Below are 25,640 nucleotides of genomic sequence, written 5' to 3'. Positions count from 1 at the left end.
AGGCTTTAACAGCTCTCTCCTGAATGCCTATCCCTCCCAGCAGGTATCTCAGGGAAGCTCCCCTCCTACCCTTGACAAGATTCAGGGAACAAAGTCCCTGCCTCCTGCAGAGCCTCTCAGGGCTGCTCCGGGCTCGGTGTCAGTCCTTCATGGGTCCCGTCAGCCAATCCCCACCACCAGCACAGACGCCGCCAGACTCCAGGGCACGCGGGGCCAGGGAAGCTCGGAGCCCCTGGCACCTGACGCCAGGGCATGCAGGACAGACCACGTGCCCCTGGGCTCACCCTGGGGGGTGGAGAAGGACCAAGGAAAATTCCAAGTTGATATTTCTCATCTAAAATTTAATGAAGCTAATTTAAAATACCTTTAATGTTTCAAAACGGGACTTGCAATTTCCACGGGTGTGACCACAGGCACGGAAGGTTTGAAGTTTTAAGAACCAATGTTAAGAAGCTGCCTGAGGCACGTGCACCATGGAGGTTAGCCAAAAACCTCTCTTACCAGCCTCTGCAGACCAGCACCAAAACCCTCGTGCCCGCTGGGGGACTCAGTACCCCGTGCTGTAGACTCCTCCTCCTCCAAACATCATTTCTCACGGAGTCCAAAGGACCAGCGGCGTGCTTTCCTGCTCATTCTACGCCTTCTCGGAAGAACCACCCCTTATGAAAACAAACCGACCCATGGAACATTATTCACTGTTAGTTATTCCTTCCTCACATATTTAAAAAGTTCTGTTACCCACTGCTAAAGAGATCATTCTCGGAAGTGAAGGGGAAAGAGTCAAACTTACACACGACGAATGTGGAAGTTGTCATCTGTATACAGACTTTCCACTTACGGCGTAAACACAAACTTAGTCCACTAATGAAATTCCACTAATGAAATACGTAAGCTTTCCCAACAGCTGTCATTAAAACAGAGCTGTGTTCTCTCGTGTCTAGAGGCTGGTGCCCTGGTGCAGACACTTCAGTTTCTGGAGTTTCCGGGCCACAGACACCTGTGGTAATTCAAAGTCTTCGCAGCTATGATTTGTTCAGACTTAACAGAAATAACCAATACATGCGGCCGTCATTCCTTCACATCCTAAGTCACTGGGACAAATTCATAGAATTACCCTCTCATAAAAATAGTTACCTTATAAGGAAAAACTGCTTAGAAAGGCGGGTGAATTCACACAGCTTGTACACAAGCAGTGTGTGAATGAGTGTCCTTCCCGGAAGACCCCACCAGCCCTGTCGTCCCCGGGCCGCGGAGCCCTGGCCGCCCGATGTTTGTTGCCGGAGCTGTTTTCTTTTCTAATCAGTCTTAGACTTAAGTTGAAGGCTTTACTTTTCTAATATTAGTAGGATGTAAAAAAAAATCTCTTCTCAAAAACTCTCTAGAAACAACCTAACGAGGACACACGAAGCCTACGGCCCGGCTGGATGTTGGGCCCCCGCGGGGCTCAGTCACGGAAATGTCCTTCCCAGGAGGGCTGCCCGCTCCAGCGTCTTCGCTGTGTGCGCTCAGACGCCAGAGAAGGCTACTCGTGTAAGAGCCAGTGTTCTTCACTTCGCACGGCAGCGAAGGCACCTGGAACAATTCCATTCACCTATATTCACAGGTCCTAGGCACATGCTTTGGATTCCGACAACTTCAAAAGCATCCGCGTAGAAATACTAAGTGGGTTTTCAGTCACAAGTCAGAGGTATTAACCATCAGCCCTCTGGACGCACTCTGGGACCCCTTTCTCATCCCTAAGAGTTCTGAGGAGACGTATGGCCACAAATTCATCTCTCCAGTAAAAACAAAAATGGCCTAACAACAACAGGTTTGGGGTTTTGAAGTAAACGTCTTTAGGAAGCAGGATTAGAGGACAGACACGGAGGAGCAAGAGCCCCGAAAGCGTCCTTCCACACAGAGCGCTTCCTGTGGTGCTGTTCCCATGCTGCCCGTCGACAGACTTGAAAGGTGATGGGGTTAAAACGTTACGACACAGCACTCCTGTGTCAACGGTGCTCTGCAGGGTAACCCTCAGAACTGACAGGCCAGCTCTTCATGGCACTGAAGTACAGAGAGATCTTAGGAGACACAGAAGTTGTGGCTAGGCAAGTTGAAAAGGTTGCAATCTGTTACTTAATTCACTTTTTTTTTTTTCTTTTTAAAGATTTTATTTATCTATGAAGGAGAGGGTAGAGGGCGAGGGACAAGCAGACTCCATGCTGAGTGTAGAGCCCCGCACAGGGCTGGATCCCATAACCCCAAGATCATGGCCTGAGCTAAAAGCAAGAGCTGGTCACTCAATCAACAGAGCCACCCAGGCGCTCCATGTTGCTGAATTGATTTCCGAATGGGAAGCAACTTCTAGTTTGTGGGTGAACATTGTGATTTATACACGAAGGGAAGCAAGAGTCAGAGACGGCTGACATTTTGGGAACGGTGGACCACCGGTGAGACGGCTGCAGGCGCCCAGAAGTGGTGAGGAGGACGGAGAGAAACCCGGGGTGTGGAGGAGGAGGAGAGACGGGATTACTGGACCTCTCATGAAGACACCAGTTTAACGACACACTTAAAATCAGTGAAGTCAGACAAACAGTGTCGCTGCTCGCATGAAGGGCCATGACATCGGCGTGCGAAAAACACCACAGATCGGACTTCACTACGCTTAAAATTCAGGGCTTGGAAGGTCTTTTCCCCCACAAACCACATAAAGGGAAACGGTGACTGTGTGAGTTTCAGCATCTACGCCATAGAACAAAACGGTAAAATTAAACATTTGTCGCTCTCTCGACAGGAAGAGTAAGCCACTGCGCTGAGGCGGGCCGAGGGAGACAGGGAGCAGGGACACACGACAGCCGTTTCAAACCAACAGGAGACGACCAATCACGTCTTCCCTCTGTCTGTGTTTCTCAGCATTTTCGACTTGGGAAATCTGGGAGGAACAGTGAGGAGCTGTGTAGGCTTTAGGCAGTGAAGTCACGGGCTTTGCACACTCAACAGGACTTATGTTGGAGCCGACAGATTATTTCACCTAAGTGTCACAAACAAGCAACATGTATATACTGCAAGTTTATTTCAATCACACAAACAAAGTTAGCGTGTAGGAAATTGAAATGAAACAGTACGGTAAAAATAGCAGAGAACCGAACAACTGAAAAAGGAAGCACACCTAAAGCATGAGAGTCCAACATTCATCAGTGTTTCATCTTCAGTCCGGACTGACGCGTGAGGCTTGCAAACTGCGGACAAACCGGGAAACCACGACGATACTCGGGGGAGATGTCAGCACCGCGTTAAAATGTGTACATTCAGTTGGTTTGCAATGGGCTGCTGGCCATGTACAGAGCATGTAGGACAGATTTGTCACGGGTCACATCACAGTGTTGAGGAAAGAAGCGCCTTCCTGTCGTCAGAAAGGACCCCCTGAACTGCACGCAGCTTCGGACACCCAGTGAGCACAGCACGGTCACCGTGGGCATGACGGGCTCCAGGGAACGTCACCTCGCTAAGGAAAGTCACTTGGGCTTCTGCTTCCCATTTGAATTACTGAAATCTCTAACGATGACAAAAACCGTCCCGCTGGACAGCCAACGTGTACAGTGATTGGGAAGAACACGTTGAGTGATCCAGGCGAACGCACACGAATGGACCACGATGTGACCCAGCATTGGCTCTGTCCTGTCACACGGACATCCTGGGAGGACCGGACCAAGGCACGAGACAGCGAGCGCAGACAGCAGCCCCTCACTAAGGTCCAGCGTGCGGCTCTAGTCTCTTCTCTGACTTTGGACCACTTGTACCCAGTACTCTAACCTACTAGAGACTAACTTCACCGACAAAAATCAAGTGATTGCTCACCTGATTTATAGGGGACAGGAGTGTTTACACCATGAAAGTGTTTGTATAACCAAAAGGACAAAAATAAAGATCAAAGTGCCTCTGCTTTCTTCTAGAAGACAGTACGTTAGAAGCTGGCTGCAGCTTGAATGCCTTTCCTACTGCTGCCTGACGATGAGCGGTTGACAGAGAACTGCACAGTTAGGATAGCTCATCCATCACAGATTAATCTAAAACTGAACTCTCTACAGAAACAGGAACTATTTAACAAGGAAAACAATTTCCTCACTCAAACCCTTTTGAATGGTAAACTATGCTACCGACAAGCTCTGTCTGACCGACTGAGGTTACAAAATCTAGAAAGCAGATGAAAATGGATTATTTCTTCAAAATTTTAGTAAAAACTTCAGATAATCAAAGATTTCAAAGCAAATATGGCACATAACTGAAGCATAAATCAAGATGGAGAGCCTGGAGAATTTGTGATTTCCTAAATTAAGAAAAAAAAAAATCTATCATTGCAACATATAGGATTTCTCCCCTATTTTAATCTTCGCGAGTTTCCAGGAGAAGGGCATGAGTTATGCCCGCACATATCCGCATGGGGGTGAGCGGGGGTCTAGGTCCTTCTTTTCACCACCTGAGTCTCGCTCGGTCACAACAAGACAACCACGCAGAGCCCCTCGCTGGTCCCCTCTGCTGTATGGTGTCCGTGACCTCAGTTCCTGCAGATATCAACTACTTCGTGTGTTTCCACATAACAAAATTCAAAAGCAGCTTCTCGGTCAGGAACACATACCTGTCCAACTGCAGGGCACCTAGGTAGTAAAGCAACTGCCAAATTCAGGGATCGGATTTTCGAGTTCCGCAGTACGACGTAATCCCTGGGAAGCTCAGAATCATGTTTCAGACCATTGAAATTACTCAAGTTAAAATACGAACAGCTGAACACATGATGTAAAAGATTGAGTACTTGGTTCTGCTAACATATTTACCAATTGAAGTCACAAAATAGTCCTCATTATTATTCATGCAGGTAATTGAGAAAAAAAGTGCAGAAATTAACTTTAAAAGAAAAATTATTCCTTCCCTTCCTCCCGCCTCCCCCAAACTCTACAAAAGGTTTTCCCTGGGACCAGGCCTTGAAAAGGCCACTACGTATTAGTGGGACATGCATTACTGTCTGCAATTAAAAAAGCTAATTTTGTGGTGGTTGTAATTACATTATAAAAATGTCCACATGCATAAATCTAAAAAAGGTTGAAAACCTACAGTAAGTCTACAATATATTGTTTTACATTTGACCACTGGTGTGTTATGTAGGAGTCATAGATTTGGTAAAGCATTTTAACAATTTAGGAAGGCATCTAAATCTTTAAATTCTGGACGAATTTTATGTTTTAATCTACAAAATTGCATGAAGGCTAACTCGAGAGACTTCCTATCATTCTAAAATTCCTCAAGCCAGACAAACCATTTTTAGGACACTTTCTTATAAATATCACCCTTGAAAAGCACATACAATTCCATTTGTTCCACATTTTAGGATCTTAACCTACACAGGGCTGATCTCCATCCCTCACGGAATATCAAATGTGATAGGAAGACAAACCTGAGAGAAACATTTACAATACAAGAGTGTAACTTGCTCATTTCTTCGTCAGCACTCTCTGAAAACAAACTTCTTAAGCCTTTCTCCTCTTTATTTTAGCAATGGATTGTGAAAAACGTGCGATTTTTGTCTTGACATGAAAATATTTCAATGCACGGCGATCTTGCCTGATAGGTTTAGTATTTTCTGCCTAACTATGAAACAGGAATTCATATCCGACTCTTTCATCCTGTTGAAAAGGTCAGAAAAAAGCAGCAAACTGGGAGGGAAATAGCTTATCGCCAGAATAACGCATCTGAAGGCTCGTGAGGATGTTGGTTTTCCTCTTCCAACTGTTTGTCTCCACTTTCTTCTCGCAGCTCACAAATGTAGGGGTTTGTTGTTAACAGCTGTGGTTCGCAGGGCTCTTTCTCCAGACTAGAGTCCTATTCCTCCTCGGTTCGTCTCTCTACGCAGAATTGGACTTGCTCAGTTCTTGCCTGATCGCTGGGCACGAAAAGGAAACGTATTTCAAGTAAATACAATGGTGAGGTAAAATCAGTGAGAAATTCCTTCTAAGAAAACTCAGCGGCTGTCTTCAAACTCCCGGTAACAGAGAGCCAAGCAGACCCTGCATCTGCTGCTGCACAGATTTTGGTTTTCTTTTTTAAAGATTTTATTTATTTGACAGACAGAGATCACAAGTAGGCAGAGTGGCAGGCAGAGAGAGGGGGGGAAGCAGGCTCCCCGAGGAGCAGAGAGCCCGATGCAGGGCTCGATCCCAGGACCCTGGGATCATGACCTGAGCTGAAGGCAGAGGCTTAACCCACTGAGCCACCCAGGTGCCCCCAGACTTTGCTTTTCTTAACATAGAGACGGTACTAGCTTGTGTACACAGACACACACACACACACACACGCATACACTCATTCGCACTCTCCCTTTTGTGTCCACAATGATAACACGGACGTTGTGGGCTCAGAGTCCATAGAGAAGACAGCAGGTTGGGATGTGAGGCCAGAGATGGGCCCCTCTGCCTGGACTTTGTTCTGATGTTAATCACCCCTGACACATAGGGACCTCATTTATCCCAATTTTTACAAATAATTTCCATCGTAAGGAAGAGAGGGCTCTTTTCTGACATCTTAAGCCATGTGAAGGACAGGATACTATGCAAAATTGTTTTATGCCCTCAAGTAATAAACTGGTTATTTTTTATGTGCATTTCCTTAAAAATGGGTATTCTACAACATTACAGAGTCAGCAAAGCTGTTTATATACTCACCATCAATGAGCTCTTCTTTTAGCTTTGTTAATTCTTTTCTCATTTCATCTAAAATGTCCTAAAATATTAGAGAAAAACATCATAAATACAGGGAGGAAAAAATTACTGCTACAAATATTGTTGTTCATATGGAGTTTTACGAAGGTATGAAGTCTGCTGTCTGGTTTCTGTTGCCGACTCCCTCCCAGACAAGGCTAGTGCAGCCGGGCGACTCATGTTTTGACAGTCCTCCCAGTCTTATTCTGGCCTAGCGAAACAGGCAACATCACAGTGCTTTCTAAAACTAAAAATAATTCTGCATCCAGAGAAAGGTAGGCTGCAGGTCATTTCTAGAAAAGATAATAGCTCTGCTTTTAACTTCGTCTGCTGGGAGCAGCCTGGAAGATACTGCGTAGGGCAATTTCAGGGAACCGGAGATGTAAACCAGATAAGCAGATCTTGGCCTGTGTGTGATCCGGGTTGAAGTATGGGGTTCCTTAGGAATCGCACTATGGCTGCCAAACCTTCCTTCAAGGAATCCGAGACTCCCCTGGAGCTACCTCACGGGCCGCCCTAATTGGCAGAGGCGAGGGTGGATAGGCCCCACCTGGATCTGTGTGGTCTGACAGGGCGGACGCAGCCACACACAGCCTCTGAGCACTGGAGACATGGCCAGTGTGAAGTAGGACGCGTTGCCAGGGTAAAACACACACCAGATTTCAAAAACTTAGCATTAAGAAAATAACGTGGAATAATTCTTTAGTAATGTTAAAATACTGATTACATACTGAAATACTATTTTAGTTACATTACATTAAATTAAATACATTAAAATGAATTTCACCTATTTCTCCTTACTTAGTTAATAAGGCTATCAGAAATTTTAAAAGTACTTGTGTGAGCCCTGTTTGTATTTTGATTTAATACTATTGTTCTAGATGCTTCTTCCTCCGTGAAAACCACTCCACCTTCAAATATTTTGCAAAATCTGTATTTATAAATTCACTTTGAAATAACGGACCACCACCCCACCCCCGCCCAAACTTAAAAAAAAATCACTGAGAACAGGGGCTCCTGGTGGCTGAATTAGTGGAGTGTCTGACTCTGATTTCAGCTCGGGTCACGGTCTCAGTGTTGTGAGATCAAGCCCTGCGCTGGGCTCTGGGCTGGGCATGAAGCCTGCTTAGTACTTCCTCTCCCTCTGCCCCTCCCCTCCCCAAATTGCCAAGAACAGTGTCAATGCCAGCTGAAAGGGCTCCGACACGGTGACGCAGTTTGAAGAGTAACACCTACCCTTTGAATGATTAGTTTCCATTATGGGACCTTTTCTAATACTGCACACCTCAGGTAAAATAAAATCACTCTAATTTAAGGTTCATTTTCTTAAGAAGCTTTTCATGTTTAAAATAAGGTTGAAATTACCAATTAATACAATAACTCCTCCACTTTACCAATGAGGAAACAAGCACAGAAATTATTAGTACAGACTATCAGATATCCTTACTCAAATTCTAGTAAAACCAGCCCCAACAGGAAACCTTTCCTCTCTTCTCCACTACTTCAGATAGCCAAGAATTTACCACGTGTTCAAGTGTGTGCAAGCATCTACTTTAAAGTGTTTTTAAGAAAAGAAAGCCATGTTTAATATACAGGAAAATTAGGGCTTGATCATCAATGACCTCAAACTTCCTTTTCAAACTATATGACTCAAGTTAAACTTTTCTAATAGCTTTGCAATATAAAAATCAGATTTATCTGAAATTGGCTTTGAGGAGCGATCTGGGCTCTGATCTGGTTCAGCTGCTGACCCAGCCATGGGACCAAGCCAGGTAACTCCTCGGAATCTCAGACGCCAAGTCTGAGTCTACACACTGTCCCACAGGCCTCCCACGAGGACCAGAAGACAGCACCATGCTAAGAGCCCTGCCGGCGCCTGGCCCGCTCATCTACCGGCAGGTCAGTCCGAGGCTATGACAAGGACTGGTGTGGTCACTGCTCTGAGAGGCCCCCCAGGGGTGCAGGGTAGGAAGACCAAGGAGACAAGACCCTGCTGGCGGCAGCAACTCTGGGCTCAGGTCCGTGAAACTGACCGTTGTCTAAGGTGTGTACACTGGCCCTCCTTTAAATTTTTCTTAACACTACCTATTTTTTTAAATTGTTTTACCTCTCCTGGGAATTAAATATTTTAAAGCCCCACAGCTCTTCTCACCTATCACTCCTTCCCCTTTCTTGTCTGAGTACCTATGTGTATAATGCAGAGGTATCCAAAATATGGACAAGATCCTTTTCTTTTTCAGAAAGTTGAAAGAATTGTTCATACTGTTTGGTTACCGGTCTCTCTCACCTAGCTGGGCGAGTGCTCACCATTCAGTACATAACATGCTCATTTTTGATTCCTTAATGACCACTGGCCCCTGCCCGACACTATAGAGTTATATACTTCTACAATATTTTCTTAGCATAAATTCTTAGAAGTGAAATTTTTTGGTTCAAAGGTAAAATATTTATTTTTAAGGCTTGTGATCTGTTTTCCCAAGTGCTTCCCAGAAAATAAAAGTATCCGAGAATGCCCATTTCCCCGACTCTTGCCAAAACCAGATTCACTGGGTCCATTTTTGCCAATGGTAAATGGAAAGTGCAACCCCATTTCCTTTAAAAATACATACTATGCGCTGACACTGAAAGCTGACATTACGCCATTAAGACACCTGCCCCCACCCTCCACCACTGCTGGAACTTTATGTGAACACACTGAACCAAAAAAATGAAGATTTGAAAAAAAACATTTGGTACTCATGTTGCTGTTTACATTGTACAGAAAGACCTAAACTCTACTTCCCAGTATATTCACAATCTGTCAAATGCCAGCACACCAGACATTTTTCCAGAGAAAACAGTGCACGTTGGGGGAAAGGGAGGGAAAGCTGCCGTCGGGCGCCTACCTGCTTCAGCCTGTCGTAGTCTAGCCCCTCCGTCTGGACGCCGTTGGCACTGGGCTGTGATGAAGGTGCAGATTTTGGTCTACAAATGGAATTTCCAGGACAGGTAAAAAATACTTGGGATGTTTAAGGAGTTCACAAAAAATTGCAAATTTATCAACCCAACATCAGATTTCGATACTTTTCTTAAAACACAGATATTAAAAAGTTAACTGTCAAAGTTGCAGGACTGATTAGAACAGAAAACAGGAAGCATTTTTCACTTTGCTCAGTGTTTCCAGTTCTTTGTAAAGAAATCAGACAACGGTGACAGGATGACGGTGCTCCCTCCGCAAAGGGCAGAGCAGGAACACGTTGTCTGCGCAAGAGGCGGGAAACGGGGCTGTCTGCAGCACATGGACCAGGACTGGACACACCGGACCAGCTGCGACATCGAGGCCCAGGAAACACAATCTCGTTCTTCTCAAAGTGTGCAAATCAACCACCAAGATGCATCAGTTTACAAATCCGATGGTTTACAGAAAAAGCCATTTTAGGAATAAGTATATGATCTGTTCCATGTGTTTCATTAAGTTTCAAGCATTCAAATAAATAAGAATGCTGGGGAAATAATTAAAAGATTCATATCCAGTTGGCTATGTGGCTATTTCCAGACAAGTTTTTATGGAGATGATATCTGAATGAGTTTCCAACTACTTACACAAACTTATTTTGTCTTAAGAAAAAAAAAATATATATATAGGGCAGTGCCTGGGTGACTCAGTCAGTTAAGTGTCTGACTCTTGGGTTTCAGCTGGGGTCATGATCTCAGGGTCCAAGGACTGAGCTCCACGTGGGGCTCCACACAAAGTCGGGAATCTGCTTGGGATTCTCTCTCTCTCCCTCTCCCTCTGCCCCTCCACCAGGAGCACTTTCTCCCTCTCAAATAAATAAATCTTTAAAAAAAAAAGAAAGAAAGAAATGCCACACAGATGCAGTTTGCCAATTATTACTACACGCTCAGAAATTTAGCCTCTCTTAAAAAAAATTCAACATGAAGAAATAAGTCTTAGAAATTAGGTATGCCTTAGGCAAAAGCTTCAATATCAAATAAACCAGTCATGGCTCCTCTCCCATTCCGGCAAGTAGAGAAAATCCCAGCGGAAAATCTAGAGTCTTAACTGGGCACTCCTCTACATTCTGGTTTAATACCATTAAGTGGCCACAATTTGAGGACCACAACTCAGTGCAGATGAAAACTATCAGCTGAGTCATGGATCTTCAAGTGTGCAGAGGACCAACGTCACAAATCTAAACCAAAATTGGTATGCACAATAACTTCTCAAAGTTATTATTTCATAACTCTTAAAGGCATATTATGCTCCAAACCCACAGGCATTGCTGGGGAAGATAAAATAGTAAGTTAATTTGCTTTCATATCAAACATAACAGCTTAACACATTGTTATATAAAGCAAATCGACCAATTTTATTTTATGAGACCTCAGCTGCTCTGCTTGTACGAACCAGGAAAACCAACTCTCAGAAAACTTCATTCAGTAAGCCCTGAGCGAGGCACTAGGACAAAAGAACACTTACTTCCAGGACGTATTTCCTTTCCGCTTTGCGGAGGGGACTGCTGCACCCCCTGGTCACAGAGGAGGCACTGAAGGCCCGGGAAGGCAAGGCAGGCGCTGTGGCCACAGGCCAGTCTGGGGAACACCCCTGACGGTCCACACACTGCATTTCAGTCACCCACGCTGCCTGGCCCTGCTCGTCAGACTCACACTCTTAATTACTCGGCTTCTCTCTCACTTTTCACATTTAAGTGGTAAAATCAGTGAACGCTTTTCTCCTAAGTTTTATAATGAGTATTCCCAACGTTCACATGAGTATCTACAGTATGCTAAAGTTAACCGGGCAGTGTGTTATGAATATATCTGTACTTATTAAAAACACAACACATTACTGTTCCATAATAAACAATCGAGGAAACATGCAATTAAGAAATTTTAATTCATGCTAACATGCAATCCACCACCATCACCATGATGATTAACTAAAGGGGGGAACTTTTCATACTGAAGGAAAGAAGTAATCACCACTCTTTAAAAAAAGGTTTATCAACGTTACCCTATCAAGGGGCCCTAGTGGGAAAGCAGCAAAAAAACAGAAGATTAACAGAAGATCTCATTAAATGCTATTTTCCTATGTCCTAGCAAATTTTCTAAGTAAGTCTTCTGGTGACAATGATTAAACTACCTTGAGAAAAGCAGGAAAATGATTTCATGCTTGTAATATAAACATTTTATGCAGATTCCACTGACTGGCAAACTTACCAAATATTTTTATCATCAATGGCATGAAAACAATTTGGCCAAATACAATCTGCAGAACTCCTGACTCAGTGCCATAGGCATCCCTCCATATATTGTTTAAGTCATGTTCCTAGTAGACTTTCACATGTATTTTTTAAAAAAAAACAGGTGCACAGGGTAACATGGGCGCACCTCGGTTATTTATAGTCTATGGGTTTTCACCACAACTGATAACAAAGTATGAGGCCCTCCCAGAGGTTACTGTGTTACCTCTAAACAGCTGCCTATCAATAACTACCAAAATATTTAAAGTCCCTGTTCTGCTAAATCCATTCTAAATATAAGCCTGAACACTTGAGGAGTTTTAAAAAATTGTCAATTTCTTTAGTTAAGAAATACATGGTTCATAATTTTAATTAAAAAAAAAAAAAAGAAAAAGGTTAACAGGACTCGTCCTAGAAAACCAGCTGCCCAGAATGGGAGACGTCAGATTGGGAAAGGCATGTAACCTGCCCCCACGTGTGGAGAGGCCAGGGATGTTCCTCCAGGAATACGTTTCTCACAAGTGCGGCTGTGATTTAGTCCCGTGTTCCATGAACTTCCAGTACAAATCTCCTACTCTACCTTTTAAAGGTTGTCTCAAAGCTTTTAAGAAGAAAAGCCTTTAGAGGAAAATGCAACAGCTACAGAGGGCCTGGAGAAGACACAGGCGGCCTCATACACCACTCCAGCCTTGCTGGGGTATATGCTGTTCATATGTACCCTGATCCAACTAGGGAATCAAGGCAGGAGAATAAGCCCTATTAACTTTCCTAATCAAAATCTCTTCATGTTTTTTAAAAAGTGCTCTAAATAAAGCTAAATATGAAAGATTTGCTCTTCCTCAAGTCATCTCCCTTGTGGTGATTACCAATCCAGGTAGAAAAAGCTCAGCCCTATCCTGAACATGTTATTCCGAAGTCTCAAACCACAAAGTCACACCAGGATGATACCTGTGTAATGAATCATAGGACCTGTTGTCAAAAACAATCTGATTTTTCCTTGGAGAATCCCGTCTATGAAGGGGAAAAAACCATTTAAAGGGAAACACAATAGAACTTTTAAAAAAATAATGCGCACTATGTTCCTGTTTTATAGGTTTGTAGTCATAGCCGAACAATGAAAGAGTCCATTAACCTTAAAACGATAGTTTTTTTTCCCAATATGAAAGGAGGTACTTGGACACTAATTCTAGTTATGTAACATAGTTGTTTGAAAGCTGCAAAGAACGAAAAGTAAATCGTGGTGCGTTTGTGATGACCACCTTTAGAGAGTGCACACATAGTAAAAGCTACTCCACAAGGTTCCAGCAAGTACTGAAACACAGTAGAAATCACTGTAGCCTTAAGTTTGCAAAATTAACTCTTCTCAGAAAGAAAGCATGTGAACTCTCTTTCTACCTTGAATATAAGATCTGTGAGCTCTTACTGAAAACCGTATGATAACTCACAAATTTATCAATGGGACATTCTAGTCATAGTTTAAGGTAATTTTAACAACATTTTTGCTTTTACCCCACTACCTGGCATCTTCACTGAATAAATACGGCATGGTGCAGCACCTCATGTACATGACTGGAGTCCATCCATCCCACCCTAACACAACCTCGACATGGACATTGGTAAGAGAAAGGGGTTCTTTCCTCACCATGCAAGGATGAGGTGCACATCAAGTGGCCATATTAATACAATGGTTCTCAGCAGGAACGGGGAAGAAAAGTTGGGAAGAAAAGCCATATTGTTTAGTCCTTCCAACATACTTGAGAAATCTTTTTGGCTTAAAACCGCTTGGGGTGAAATTTTAAGACACATATCACTGGCTGGCTCAAATCTATCAAAAGGTATATGAGTGGTCAGAAAACGACCGGGCGTTTCCAAATTTCCATTTCAGGAAAGGAGAAGAAAACCAACCTACCAGAGCAGAACACCATTACGATACACTGCTAGATAATAAGAACCAATACTCGGTTAATCTACAGAAAAGTCCTAAAAACGAAAAGGGGACTTTCTGAACACTTACTAAACTTCCTTTAGAAGTCTGAATAATCTTTTAAAGGCTATTTTTAAAATGAACCCAAACACATCAAGGGAATTTTATTCCACTTGGAGAACCCACTTCATGTCCCTCCATGGTCTTAGGGTTTGCTCAGGTTCACCATGGAACCCCTATCAGTAAGGTACAGATGAAGAGTAGACATAAACAGGAAGATTCTTCCCTGTCCCATTTCTGTCTTCAAAAGATACATGGGACACCACAGTTCTGTGCTCTGATATGTACTCGATAAATCAGGCTTCAAAATGTGCTAGTGGAGAAAATCTATAAAAACTACCAAAGACGCACTGGGAGGCCACATCAATCAGGTATCTGATAAACATAAATGTGTGATTTTTCCACTCTGTTGAAACCATGTCCACCAAAAGCAATTCTTGCATTTTTTCCTAAAATAAAATACATTCATCTTATAGTCACTGAGAAACTAAAAGCTTCTACATGGTTGAAAAAACAAGTCCAAATTTAGATTTAGGCTAACATTGAACAGATCTGAGACAACGTGAGGTCTATCCTTGTTTTTTATTAGTTTTCTATTATTATTAGAGCCAAGTTTGCTTTTTAAGAGGTAAAACTAAAGCAAACAACTCAGAAAGAAAAGGCCAAAACACTTTTAGTTTCTAAACACATACTTTTTTTTCTGGAAAAAAAATGTAAGTCCTTTAAACTATCTCATAAATCCAGAAAGTTTCATCTATGTTCAAGACCTGAGATATAAATTCGGTAGGACAATAAAATACGCATAGCTAAGAAATGCTGAAAATTGCTAAGACCATGCCTCACGGCCCCTGGGAGAAACAGAAATTCACTATTCTTGTTTCTGGGCACTCTCTTTCCCAAGTTGATTTTAACTAGAAATTTCAACTGAGAGAGAAATCAATCTTTCTACTTCACAAATTCAAAACTTCAGGTTTTGTTTTGCTCTCTCTTAAACATTGCAGGCATTTTTCTCCTGCTGCCTTTCAATTTAAAACATAGAAGTTTCTTTGAAAGACTGCATTACCAAAATGAAGGTTGTCATTTTGAGACTACTGGGGAAACGTGACTATATCACATAATATCATTGTTCGATGTTAGATTTCTTGATAGCGATAATGGTACTGCGGTTACACAGGAGGATATCCTGGTTTTTAGGGAAAATGATGAACAGTTTTTGCAAACTGCTTTCTCACTCTCCAGAGGAACACAAAGGCATGTCTCTTTGTGTCTCTGCCTCACACCAATGGGGCAAAACTAATAACTGGGGAACCTGGGTAAGGGGCACATGGGCATGTGCTCTACTATTCTCTCAACTTTGCTGTAGTTTTGAATTTTTTAAAATAAAAAAATTGGGAGGAATAAAAGCGATCTTAAAATTTCAGACAACCTGTAAGCATCCGGACAATCGCTAGGAAAAACACCCCGGTGCTCAGCAGGAATAGGATTCCAGGTTTTATCTGCTTCTCTGTACAATTTCAAATCTACTACTAGAGTCCGGAGAGGTTAATTTCTTTTAGATACACGTGTAGCATGAAAGTCAGAATGTAGACATACCTGGAGATAACAGGTGACTTGCTGCCATTCATTGTATTTGTTCTTTCCCAAGGTTTTCTTGTTGGTTCTTTAAAAATAAGGAACATAAGTTATGAAGTGCCCTATGTGCTCCCAGAGTAATTTATTGCAAAAAAAATAATAATAATAATAACAAAATACTAAGTAACCTTAAACATGCTTTTGTACAGATGAAAAGTTTTTAGTTACAATTCTGAACTTTAATTAAAATCTATTAAGGATCCTAATTTGTACAACTTCAGACCTTAAGATGAGAAGATATTAATAAGCAACTGTGACGAGCCCCCCGGGAGAGCCGCAGGCCGTGAATCTGACAGCGGAGGCCTACAACCAGGAGGCGCACCACCTCTCCAGCAGAGCAGGGCTCCATATCAGAGACGGATGTCTCAGCTTGGGGCCGGCGTAAGCGTTAGGGAGCGCAAGAGCGAAATTATGAGCAAATCTGTATAAAAATATGGTCGTCCCCTCTGGCAGGGCGGGGCGGATTCATAGTTCTTCTCAAATTGTACATGGTTCTGTGACTCTAACTTACAGTGGAGTTCTACAGTTTTTGTGTTCTTAGTAAAAACACCTATGTTAATTTTGGCTTCTGGAAGAAAGATAAAGCTATTACAGTAAGTAGTTCATAAACCAGAAAATTTTTAATGGAAGTAACATTAACAAACTGAGCTGAGTCCTATTTAGGAAAAAGTCACAATATTTACCACAGGACAGCCTAAAAAAATATTGAATAATCACCACTCAGTAAGGAGAATGTGAGCTTCTTTTTTTCTTTTTTGGCAAATGGGTCACAATCACAAGAACAGACTTTTTTTTTTTAAGAATTTCTTTCTTCACTTTATTTTAAATTAGATAAAAAGCTGAACAGGCAGATCTGCTCTTCGCTTTGGCCAAACACAGGGAACGGCCCCTCCCGTCCTCGTCACGGACCCCGCACCAGTCATGTGCCTCCAGGGGCAGGGAGTTTGTTCGTATTCTATGGAACAGCCTCGCAACCTAGAGTCCTTGACATCAGAAACCTCACGGAGTTCAACACCACTTCCCCAAAGCTGTAATGAAGCCTCTTTTTTCCTTAAAAATGAGAAGTCTTAGTTCCCCGATTATCACTATTACCCAAAGGCATGGTCAAAAGGACAACGCTCTCCATCTGAGAATGTTCTGAAATGGACATCAGTGCTAACTGCGTGCTCACCTCATCTCCACCTTTAAAATTCCGGGATTTAAAGTCCTTCCCTTTCATCTATTCATATATGTCTCCATGCTCTAGTGAATCACCTTAAATCATCAACAGCTGTACACATGGAATGAGTAAAAATTGTGATTTTTGAAGACAGAATCATCAGATTCTGATCTTTGGGTTTTGACGGGTCTTTCCATATCATGAAGGCAGAGGACAAGCAAGTCGCTGCTTTCAAGGATGAAAGAAAAACAACATTTCCATCACCAGGCAGGAACTTGGCTCCAACATGGGTACATAGGGCATTTTCAGTTGAGGAGTATTAGTATTTCGAGGTTCATAAAGGTTAAAATAGAGCTCCTGAACTTACCGGGTGTACTTGTTGACGAGGCCTTAGCAGTTACAGGCTCTGACTCTTCCTAAACAGACAGGAACACTTATTAATCCCACAGAGCCTACCAGAAACCTGGAGCAGAGACTCAGAGGCTCACACTCATCCACTCCCAACACCCCTGCGGCGTTGCCTGCCGTGCCCTTCATCAGCCCCCTCTACCTTCCACCGCAGCCCAGACCTGCCTCCTCTGTCCTCCACAGCCCCCGTCCGGCACCGGGCAATGCTACCGAGCCAGGCGTCAGGGCACCAGAGCCCAAAGATGGCAGGAAAGCAACAGTGCAGCGTGTCCGACAGTGGCACGCGGAGCGGACTCGGGGCGGGGGCACAACTAATAACCACAGGGCTCCTAGGGGATCAGTCTAATTCTTTCCTTTTCAGCTGGAGGAAACAGAGACCCGAAGAGACTCCGAACGCTGAGCGAAGGTGCGGCACTCGCTCCCAGCTGAGCGCCGTGCTCCCCCCACTGCGGCCCCACCCTGGCCCATCTCACAGGAATGCTCTGAAAACGTGACACACCGGGCTCGAGACAGCCATCTGTAACATGTGCAGAGCTGACGTAAGAAACTGAACGTCCAGCTAATCTTGGACTTCACTCTCCTAAAGAGCTACGCCTGGCTTTCCCATTTTCAGTCGTGGTCGACTCTCCTTATTACTTACGTTTTTGTCCTCTTTTTGTTCTGTTTCTATTGTTGATCCCTTTTCAGCAATTCTTCTCCTAGAGAGAAGGGATATCCGATTTTTAAAAATTCATCTTAGTGTAAGAACTATTCGGAAAGGGTCACATCTAGTTACACTGCACTTGGCCTCAACGAACATGGTCCTCTCGGTCCCGAACGCGTTCACACGGTTGCTCACTCACCTCCTGGCCAGCAGGGCACTCATTTCTTCCATCAACCCACTGCCTCCTAAAGGAAGGGGTCCATTCCCACGGCCCGTGTCCGACTTCAAGGAGGCCGCGTTCACACCTGCAGTAGTCCCTCCGCTTGGGAAAGAGCCATCCTCCATCTTAATGAGAATACAGACAGATAGTAAACTCCTGTGTTTAGGACCTTAATTTCAATACAAACATCCAGATATTATTTTTTAAATCTTTCTAAGAACCTGTGGCATGACTGATACTAACATTCTATTAACCAGTGGAAGTTTCATCCCAGTTTACACCAACAATAATGGGATAAAACATTAATACGTCTCCCTGTTCCCTACAATGAGAAGGACATGTCACTGTTGTGGCAAAAAAAAAAAATGCGTAATCTGCCAAAACATGCCTAATCCAAATGCAACCTTGAAGAAACTATTGGGGAAACCAAACTGAAGGGCGGGCTCCAGAGTCAGCTCTGTAGACCTCGCCCAAGTCAACCTCATGTATGAAACTGTGAGGAATTATCCCCGATTTTACGGAAAACTTGGGACATCACAGCTAAATGTACCAAGTGATCTTGGGCTAGAAAAGAAAAGTGCCCTAAAGGACACTGTTGGACAATACATGACATTTGAACGCACTTGCAGATTACAAGAGTCCATCGACTAAACCCCCCATTCCTAAGCACTCTCCAGTGGGCATGGAGGTCAACGTCCCTATTCCCACAGACCACACACTCCAGCATTTAGGGAAATGGGAGTGCAAATGTGTCTGACTCACTCTCATGTCAGACAAAAAAGGGAGTGTGTGTGTGTCCCACAGAAGGAAACCCACGCACAGAGAATAATTAAGCAAATACGACAAAATGTGAAGTGGTGAGTCTGGGCGGTGGGTTTACAGAAGCTGCATTCTCCTGACTTTTCTGTAAGTGTAAATTACATCGAATTTTTTAATCAGTGAAGTAACACTGGGTTCATGAAAGGAGAAGGCAGTAAACAGGCGACGCCAGCCACCGAGGAGGAAGAGGAACAAGCAGACAGCACAGAGATGGGAAGATGCATTTACCCGGGACACTTTCCTCAGTTTCGCTCCAGCGATGGCAGCCGCAAGTCCAGTCAAAGGGCGATTGTCTTCAGATGCAGATCCGGCAAAAAATCCAGATGCAGGGAGGGGAGGAGCAGGAGGCGGAGGGGGAGGCGGGGGTGCTTGATTAGGAAGAGGGGGCGGTGGGGGTGGGGGCGGAGGCCCTGCAGCAGGGAGTGGAGGTGGGGGCGGAGGCCCCGGGTGGGGGTGCAGCGCTGCTGGAGCCGGCACTGGCCCCGGGGGGAGCGGTGGGGGGGGCGGAGGTGCTGGTGGTCCCAAGACAAGGCCTGAGTGAAAAAGATGTTAAATAAGACCGTCAACAACAGAGCCACACGGGGTGACCTCGTGGACAGGGATGTGGGATGCCTCAAACATTTCCTGCCTATTCATGAATTCTATTTAAAATAACGTTTAAAGTCTAGATCAGTGTTAAAAAGATACTAAAATGCAAAGCCAAGTATGTAAGGTCTTACTTTAACGTTAGAGCTTTATTAACAGAACTGTGCAACAGTCACCCAGCTCCACCTCTGGGGTTCCCAGGGCTGCGGGAGGTGCTTAAAAAATCTGTGATGGAGGAAGCGCCCTGAAGAAGCAAGCCTGTGTGGAGGACTGCAGTTAGGACAGATGGAAATAACAGACCCCCAAGAGTCTGTGTGAACCTGCCACCGTTGAGACCCTGGAGCCTACACCTGTGAAGACCTGCATTTATGCTCTGACAGATGGCCACAGTGGCTGAACTGAGAACAGGACGGGGGCGGGGGGGGCAGTTCAGCATCTTAAAGACGTTCTGCCTTCAAATGCAATGTGTATAGAATCACTGACGTGAAGGGATCTACCAGAACAAATACAACCTGAAAGTAACGGCCAGAAATAATTAAATTAAATGATACAGAATTTGAAGCTCCTCCTAGTCTAGAAGACAGGGTAAGAGAGAAATGTCTCCAAATCTTGTAAAAATCACAGAAGTGAACGAGAACTTATTCAGTATCAGAAGACCAAATTTAAAGGGGGTATTTTAGTACAAATAAGATGCTATTTGCACAGGGGGTGGTAATTTTTTAACTGTAAACAGCAGCAGCTCTTAGAGGAACACAGAGCAAAAGGCTGTAAGGGCTCGGCAGGTGGGTCACACGTGACCTTGTCAGGCTCAGGGTGCCTCCCTGTCTGGCATTACTGCCATGGGACACAAGTCCGCATGCACTAGAATTCCGACTCAGTGTTTAAGCACAACTGCTGTGTCCACAAGGAAAACATATTTATACACACAGCAGTAACAAGACTTATTACTTAAGAATAAAGATTTTTTTAAAGGATATTTAAATTTAAGCTATAACCCTGGTTCTTTCTATGTACAAATTAGTTGTCACGTTCCTTCCTGTGAAATTCCTGCTAAATCCTATCACTGCAAAAAAAGGTGGGGCGCCTGGGTGGCTCAGTGGGTTAAAGCCTCTGCCTTCAGCTCAGGTCATGATACCAGGGTCCTGGGATCAAGCCCCGCATCAGGCTCTCTGCTCAGCGGGGCGCCTGCTTCCTCCTCTCTCTCTGCCTGCCTCTCTGCCTACTTGTGATCTCTGTCTGTGAAATAAATAAATAAATACTTTAAAAAAGGAAAAAAAGGGTTGCCAAGCATCTCCTTATTCACTTACGGAACCAGGTCCCTCTCTCCTTACAAATAATCTAAACTTAGAAGACCACGTCCTCCCTCCCCTGTTACCATGACGGCAAGTTGGGGCAAGTGGAGGGGGTGGGAGGGATAACTGCGGAAGATGCTTTTTCTCTTCCAACTGTCCCTTCAGGCCACGACTTCCTGTAATTCTGCAGCACGGAATCCGCTGGGGCACACATCATGCCTGCCATACTCCCCCCATCCCTCGTGTAGCATCAGGCTGCTCCTTAGGATTCCAGGTGTACCTAGTCTAATGTGGGAAGCCCAATACAGGAGAGGCCAACATGAAACAGGGCCCAAGAATCGGAACTGTTCAGGAGGAGACTCCAGGATCACACACGGCCTGACTTCAGTTGGGCGCCAAACAGAATCTCTCAATTTCCCACAAATTAGAGGAAGACCGGTTAGGTCATGTATTTACCGTGTAGCTAAATGTGTCAAGTAACATTTTCCTAGTGGGGTTTACAAGGGATGTGCTGCGGAGGCCCTCAAAAACGGGAACACCCCTCCAGCTGCAACGCTGTGGGAGATACCAGACCCCAGTCAGTACGGACATTCCTCACGCGGATCCTCTGAACTGCAGTTAATCCAGCAGAAAGAGCCTCACTCCTCTGCTACTTGTTTAAATTCCAGAAAGTCGGGCACAGTGACACAGGGCTGCTCGGCTCTCCCACCCACCCCACCTCCCCACGCTTCGAGGCAGTGACATCTGCTGACACCACGTTTCCAGGACGCGTTGTCAGCAGCAAAAACGGAAGCCTTACCCTGTTGGGCTGGAGTCTCGGCCGGCTGAGAGGCTGCCTGCAAGCCTGGCTCAGAAGCAGAGGAGTCCCCCAGCACAGAGTTTAGAGGAGTCTCCGCAGAGGCAGGGGCAGCTGCAGAGGGAGAAGGGAGAACACTAGGCTTGGATGAGGGAGTTGAGGCAAGAGGGGTGCTTGGAGGAGGAGAGGCTTGAGATCCACAGTGTGAGCGCGGTGCGAGGGAAGGCAGCGGAGGCGGCGGTGGCGGCGCTGCTGGCCCTGAGGTAGGCGGCGGAGACACTGGACATGGGACAGAGTCAAGCGGCCCATTGGGTGCTGTTGGTGATGGAGGCATTGGGGGCACAGGAGAAGAAACACAAACAGGGAGGACAGGCCTGGGCCCAGTCGCTTTGCCTGGGGGGCTGCTAATCATTACTGGAGGAGATGGAGGGAGGGGCGAAACAGTGGAAGTAGACCAGGCACAGGGCTTCGCAGCTGAAGGCTGAGAGGAGGGTGTGTTCACAGGAGAAGAAGGCCGAGAGTTTTTGTTCAGAGGACGAGGAACTGTAGCGTAATGGGGAAGAACAGGGTGGAAGGCTGAACCTACAGATGCTGCAAAACGTGTCGCTGAGTGTCGAAGTGGTGGTGTAGGGGGTGTGGAAGTAGGTGGCAAAGCGGTCACTACAGCATAGTCGGGAGTGGCCTCCGACACCGGAGCTGAGATGACTTTAGCATAGGATGGAGGAGGTGCCGAAGGAGGCTGGCAACTGGCATACTCAGGAAGTGGCGCGTTATACAGGGAGCTGTCGGAGGATGGAGCTGCACAGAAGGTGGGAAGCAGCAGCAAGGACAGGATAAAAAAGGAGAGAGAAAAAGGGAGCTAGTAAAGCCACAAAACCAGCATTCAGACAAAATGTACAAATGTAGACCACAGTTAGTACCCACGAACTAAGCACGTGTGCAAGAACTGATCTCACCCGAGAACGTGTGAACCCGTTCGTGCATTTTGAAACCCAGAGGAAGAAATCTGTTTTCTATTTAGCTGATAAGTATACTGATAAATTGCTTAAGCTTATCCCTTGCAAGAACATGACTACCTTAATTCTCATTATTTAACCCACTAAAAGGACATTAAAATTACAGGAACAGGACCACAAACAGAAGAATACGTCTGCTGGTCTTTCAAGAACAACAAATAGTGCAATTGGCAAAAAGTTTTACAAAGGGCTAGGAACCCCCCATTCAATGCTTATTTGTGGATAAGTGTTGTTTTGTCGGCTATCACCCCAGAAAATAACTAGGCAGTAAAAAACAAATATTGCAAACAACAAACTAATCAACCACCCTGGGACCCACAGTGAGACCTTTGATATAGGCCATATGGAATAGAAAGATCATTCTGAAATCCTATTCCAATAAGTGTCAATTTTAATGACTGACTCAAATTTTCACTTTTCTCTTAACCCTTACGTTTTTCAATAAACTCCATCGGATTTAGACATTTTCACTAAAATTTTGCAATATTAGGACATCCATAAACTACTAGTCAGTTTTAGAGAGGATATTTTCCTCCTTCGACAAGTCTAAGTGCCATCAAGCACATTTCTTGAATCCTATAGGATTCAGGACAGTTGAGGCAACCTCAAAAGGGAAAGAGATTCCTAGTTCACGCAATATAAAATGTTTCCCATGAAAAACACACTTGCACTTTACAGCCAATTTACCGTCAGTCAGAAAAATTAGAAAGCCGGACTACAAAGAGCTTTCCTAAGTCTCCAAGCAATAAGTGCCATACAGGGAGGACTAAGAAAGTGGTAAAGTAGCAAGTGCTGCACGTTTTGCCCTGTCCACCCTCCCTACACCCGGCACCCCACACCTGGTGCACCCTGCACCCTCGCGGCAGTGCCCAGAGCCCGGCGTGCACTTCTTACCGGCGGCCGACAGCCTGCGCTCACGCTCCCACTCCAGCTGCTCGCGCTCCAGCTGCTCCTGCCGCTCCCGCTGCTCCCGCTGCTCCCGCTCCCGCTGCTCCTGGCGCTCCCGCTGCTCCTGGCGCTCCCGCTGCTCTCGCTCGCGGTCGATCCGCTCCAGCCGCTCCCGCTCCAGCCGGTCCTGCCGCTCGCGCTCCCGCTGCTCCCGCTCCAGCTGCTCCTGCTCCAGCCGCTCACGCTCCGCCCGCTCCACGCGCTCACGCTCCAGCTCCTTTTGTCGCTGCTGCTCTTGCAGCTGCCTGAAATGTAAAAATTTTAACAATCAGAAATATGCAACAATGGCTACTTCTCACTGACAGCACCCACTCATCCAGATGAAGCTCTGTGCCCCTTAGCTCTGGGGCAGATACCCAGTGGAGCCTTCGATCAGCCAACACCCACCAGTGAAGAGATGGCACCGGTCAAGCAGCCAGCGTTCCAGATTCCAGACAGGAAAACGGCTTGGCCGGATCAGCCGCACACGGTACCAGCGTCTCACTCTAGTCTGCACTGTTCATGAATGAAGTACTACAAGTAAGTGACCTCCTGCTACTCAATGTTCACTGTACAAGGAACACTTCCCTTCAGCAAACACAACAGCTGGCTGCAGCTGCAGCTCCGCGGCAGTTGGCTTCCTTTACTTTTGTGCCCTGTCCCTACAGCTTTGGAAGGACCGCCAGCAGCAGGTTGGCTAGGGCTGAAATGGCACCATGTCTCAAGATTTGGATACATGGCTCCAAACTGTGTTTGGGAATGGTGACCGGGCCCAAAAGCAGCCTGAGAGATGAGAGCTCCCTTTCTCCTCTCCAACACTGAACACCATCACCGTTTTTACCGGTGGCCAAGAGCCTTGCTCCCACGGACAGCCCACACCCTGCCCTTCCAGAGGCAGCATCTGACCCACGGCTGGACGCGCGCTCAGACTGGCTTGCTCCCAGGAGAGTTCAGATTCTATGCTCATGTGTCTTTGATTTTTAAAGTTTCATTTAAAACTACAATGTGTTAACTTTGTTAAAGTCGTGATCTGCCTTGTAACTTTGCACTGAGAGTCTAATGCTGGTATTCCTTTATATGATCTGCCTTTGCAATCTTGGCCCCTTCTCACAAGGTTATATAATTACATGTTTTTACAACAAAACTCTTAGTTCCTATGAAATTCATCTTGGGTTTGGGATGTGTAATACTGAGCTACATAACAGCACCATTTAGTTGCTCGTGGTCCTGATTTGGGATGCCAATTTCATGTGTATTCACTGTTTCTGAAATTCCAGCATGTTCTGGTTGGTGGATCTGTTTGGTATGGCACCAGTTCCTTGATACTCTGACATCTGAAATAAACACCCAGTAGGGTGCAACCATCCTTATCACTCCTTTTTGAGTTTTTCTAGATGATTTTCAGACACTCAGCTTCTTCTGGGTACATTTCAGAATCACTTTGTTAAATTTACGCTTCTACCAAGACCTATCCTTCTCAATTCTATTAATGCTTTATTAAATTTGAAGATCAGTGAGAAAAACATTCATGTATCTTAATCTCCTTGTCTAAGAATGTACGGAATGTCTCAGTATTTGCGCAATTAAATTAAAAATCTCCTTTCACTCTAGGACTTCACTCCTTCACTTCTAGAACTTATGCTAAAACGTGAGGCCCAAGGTATATGGCTCTGAAACATAGTTTAGTTTCAACTTCCATACGTATAGGTAACAGAGCAAGCAAATGTCTCCAAGTATCCATCCCGACCTCAACAATAGTCTTGGTATAAAAGTTAACGCTCCCCGAAATAAAAAATAGCCCCATCTTATATATATTTCATAGCATTGTAGATACGATTAAATGAAGCTCTTTAAAAAGTTCCTGGGGCATAAAAACACTCAATAAATGTGAGCTACAATGGGGAATTTCACATGTGGACTTCTCTCGGACTGGCTAATAGACTGCAGGGTTCGTAGTAGAGGCACAGCTAAGTGACAGAGTGTGGATGCCAGCCTTTGTCCCTCCCAGCACTACCAGGAAACCACTTTTTCTCCAGAAATCTCTCCCCTTCAGGTCTCCTAAACTAATTATAAAAAGGAAAGAGGCCACTTGACAAGTAAGCCAATCCCGCTTGTCTCAGAAAAGCGGGAAGGCTCTCTCTGGGTCTACCCTTGTACTTAACAGTACCTGCATGGTGTGTGTGTGGGGGGAGCCCAACGGTGGCGCTCT

General features: G+C 45.0%; 1 protein-coding gene across 10 annotated transcripts in view; it reads right to left on the bottom strand.

Moving 5' to 3' along the window:
• Nucleotides 1-3,033: 3,033 nt before the first annotated feature.
• Nucleotides 3,034-25,640, bottom strand: part of ENAH (ENAH actin regulator) — a 132,242-nt gene continuing 109,635 nt past the window's right edge. For 2 of the 10 annotated variants that reach the window (XM_044267409.1, XM_044267410.1), the window contains 11 exons: nt 23,399-23,697; nt 21,492-22,286; nt 19,044-19,348; nt 17,976-18,121; nt 17,774-17,831; nt 17,093-17,141; nt 15,528-15,594; nt 12,899-12,961; nt 9,614-9,692; nt 6,693-6,750; nt 3,034-5,914 (listed from right to left, as the gene is read on the bottom strand). In XM_044267409.1, the coding sequence (XP_044123344.1) occupies nt 5,877-5,914; nt 6,693-6,750; nt 9,614-9,692; nt 12,899-12,961; nt 15,528-15,594; nt 17,093-17,141; nt 17,774-17,831; nt 17,976-18,121; nt 19,044-19,348; nt 21,492-22,286; nt 23,399-23,697 (1,957 nt within the window). In that variant the 3' untranslated portion in view covers nt 3,034-5,876. The remainder of the gene's footprint in view (nt 5,915-6,692; nt 6,751-9,613; nt 9,693-12,898; nt 12,962-15,527; nt 15,595-17,092; nt 17,142-17,773; nt 17,832-17,975; nt 18,122-19,043; nt 19,349-21,491; nt 22,287-23,398; nt 23,698-25,640) is intronic. The other 8 variants (XM_044267414.1, XM_044267415.1, XM_044267411.1 and 5 more) reach the window with 5 other exon arrangements.

The sequence above is a fragment of the Neovison vison genome, chromosome 10, assembly GCF_020171115.1.
Source record: "Neovison vison isolate M4711 chromosome 10, ASM_NN_V1, whole genome shotgun sequence".
Taxonomy (NCBI): domain Eukaryota; kingdom Metazoa; phylum Chordata; class Mammalia; order Carnivora; family Mustelidae; genus Neogale; species Neogale vison.
This window is presented reverse-complemented; position numbering and strand designations above follow the sequence as displayed.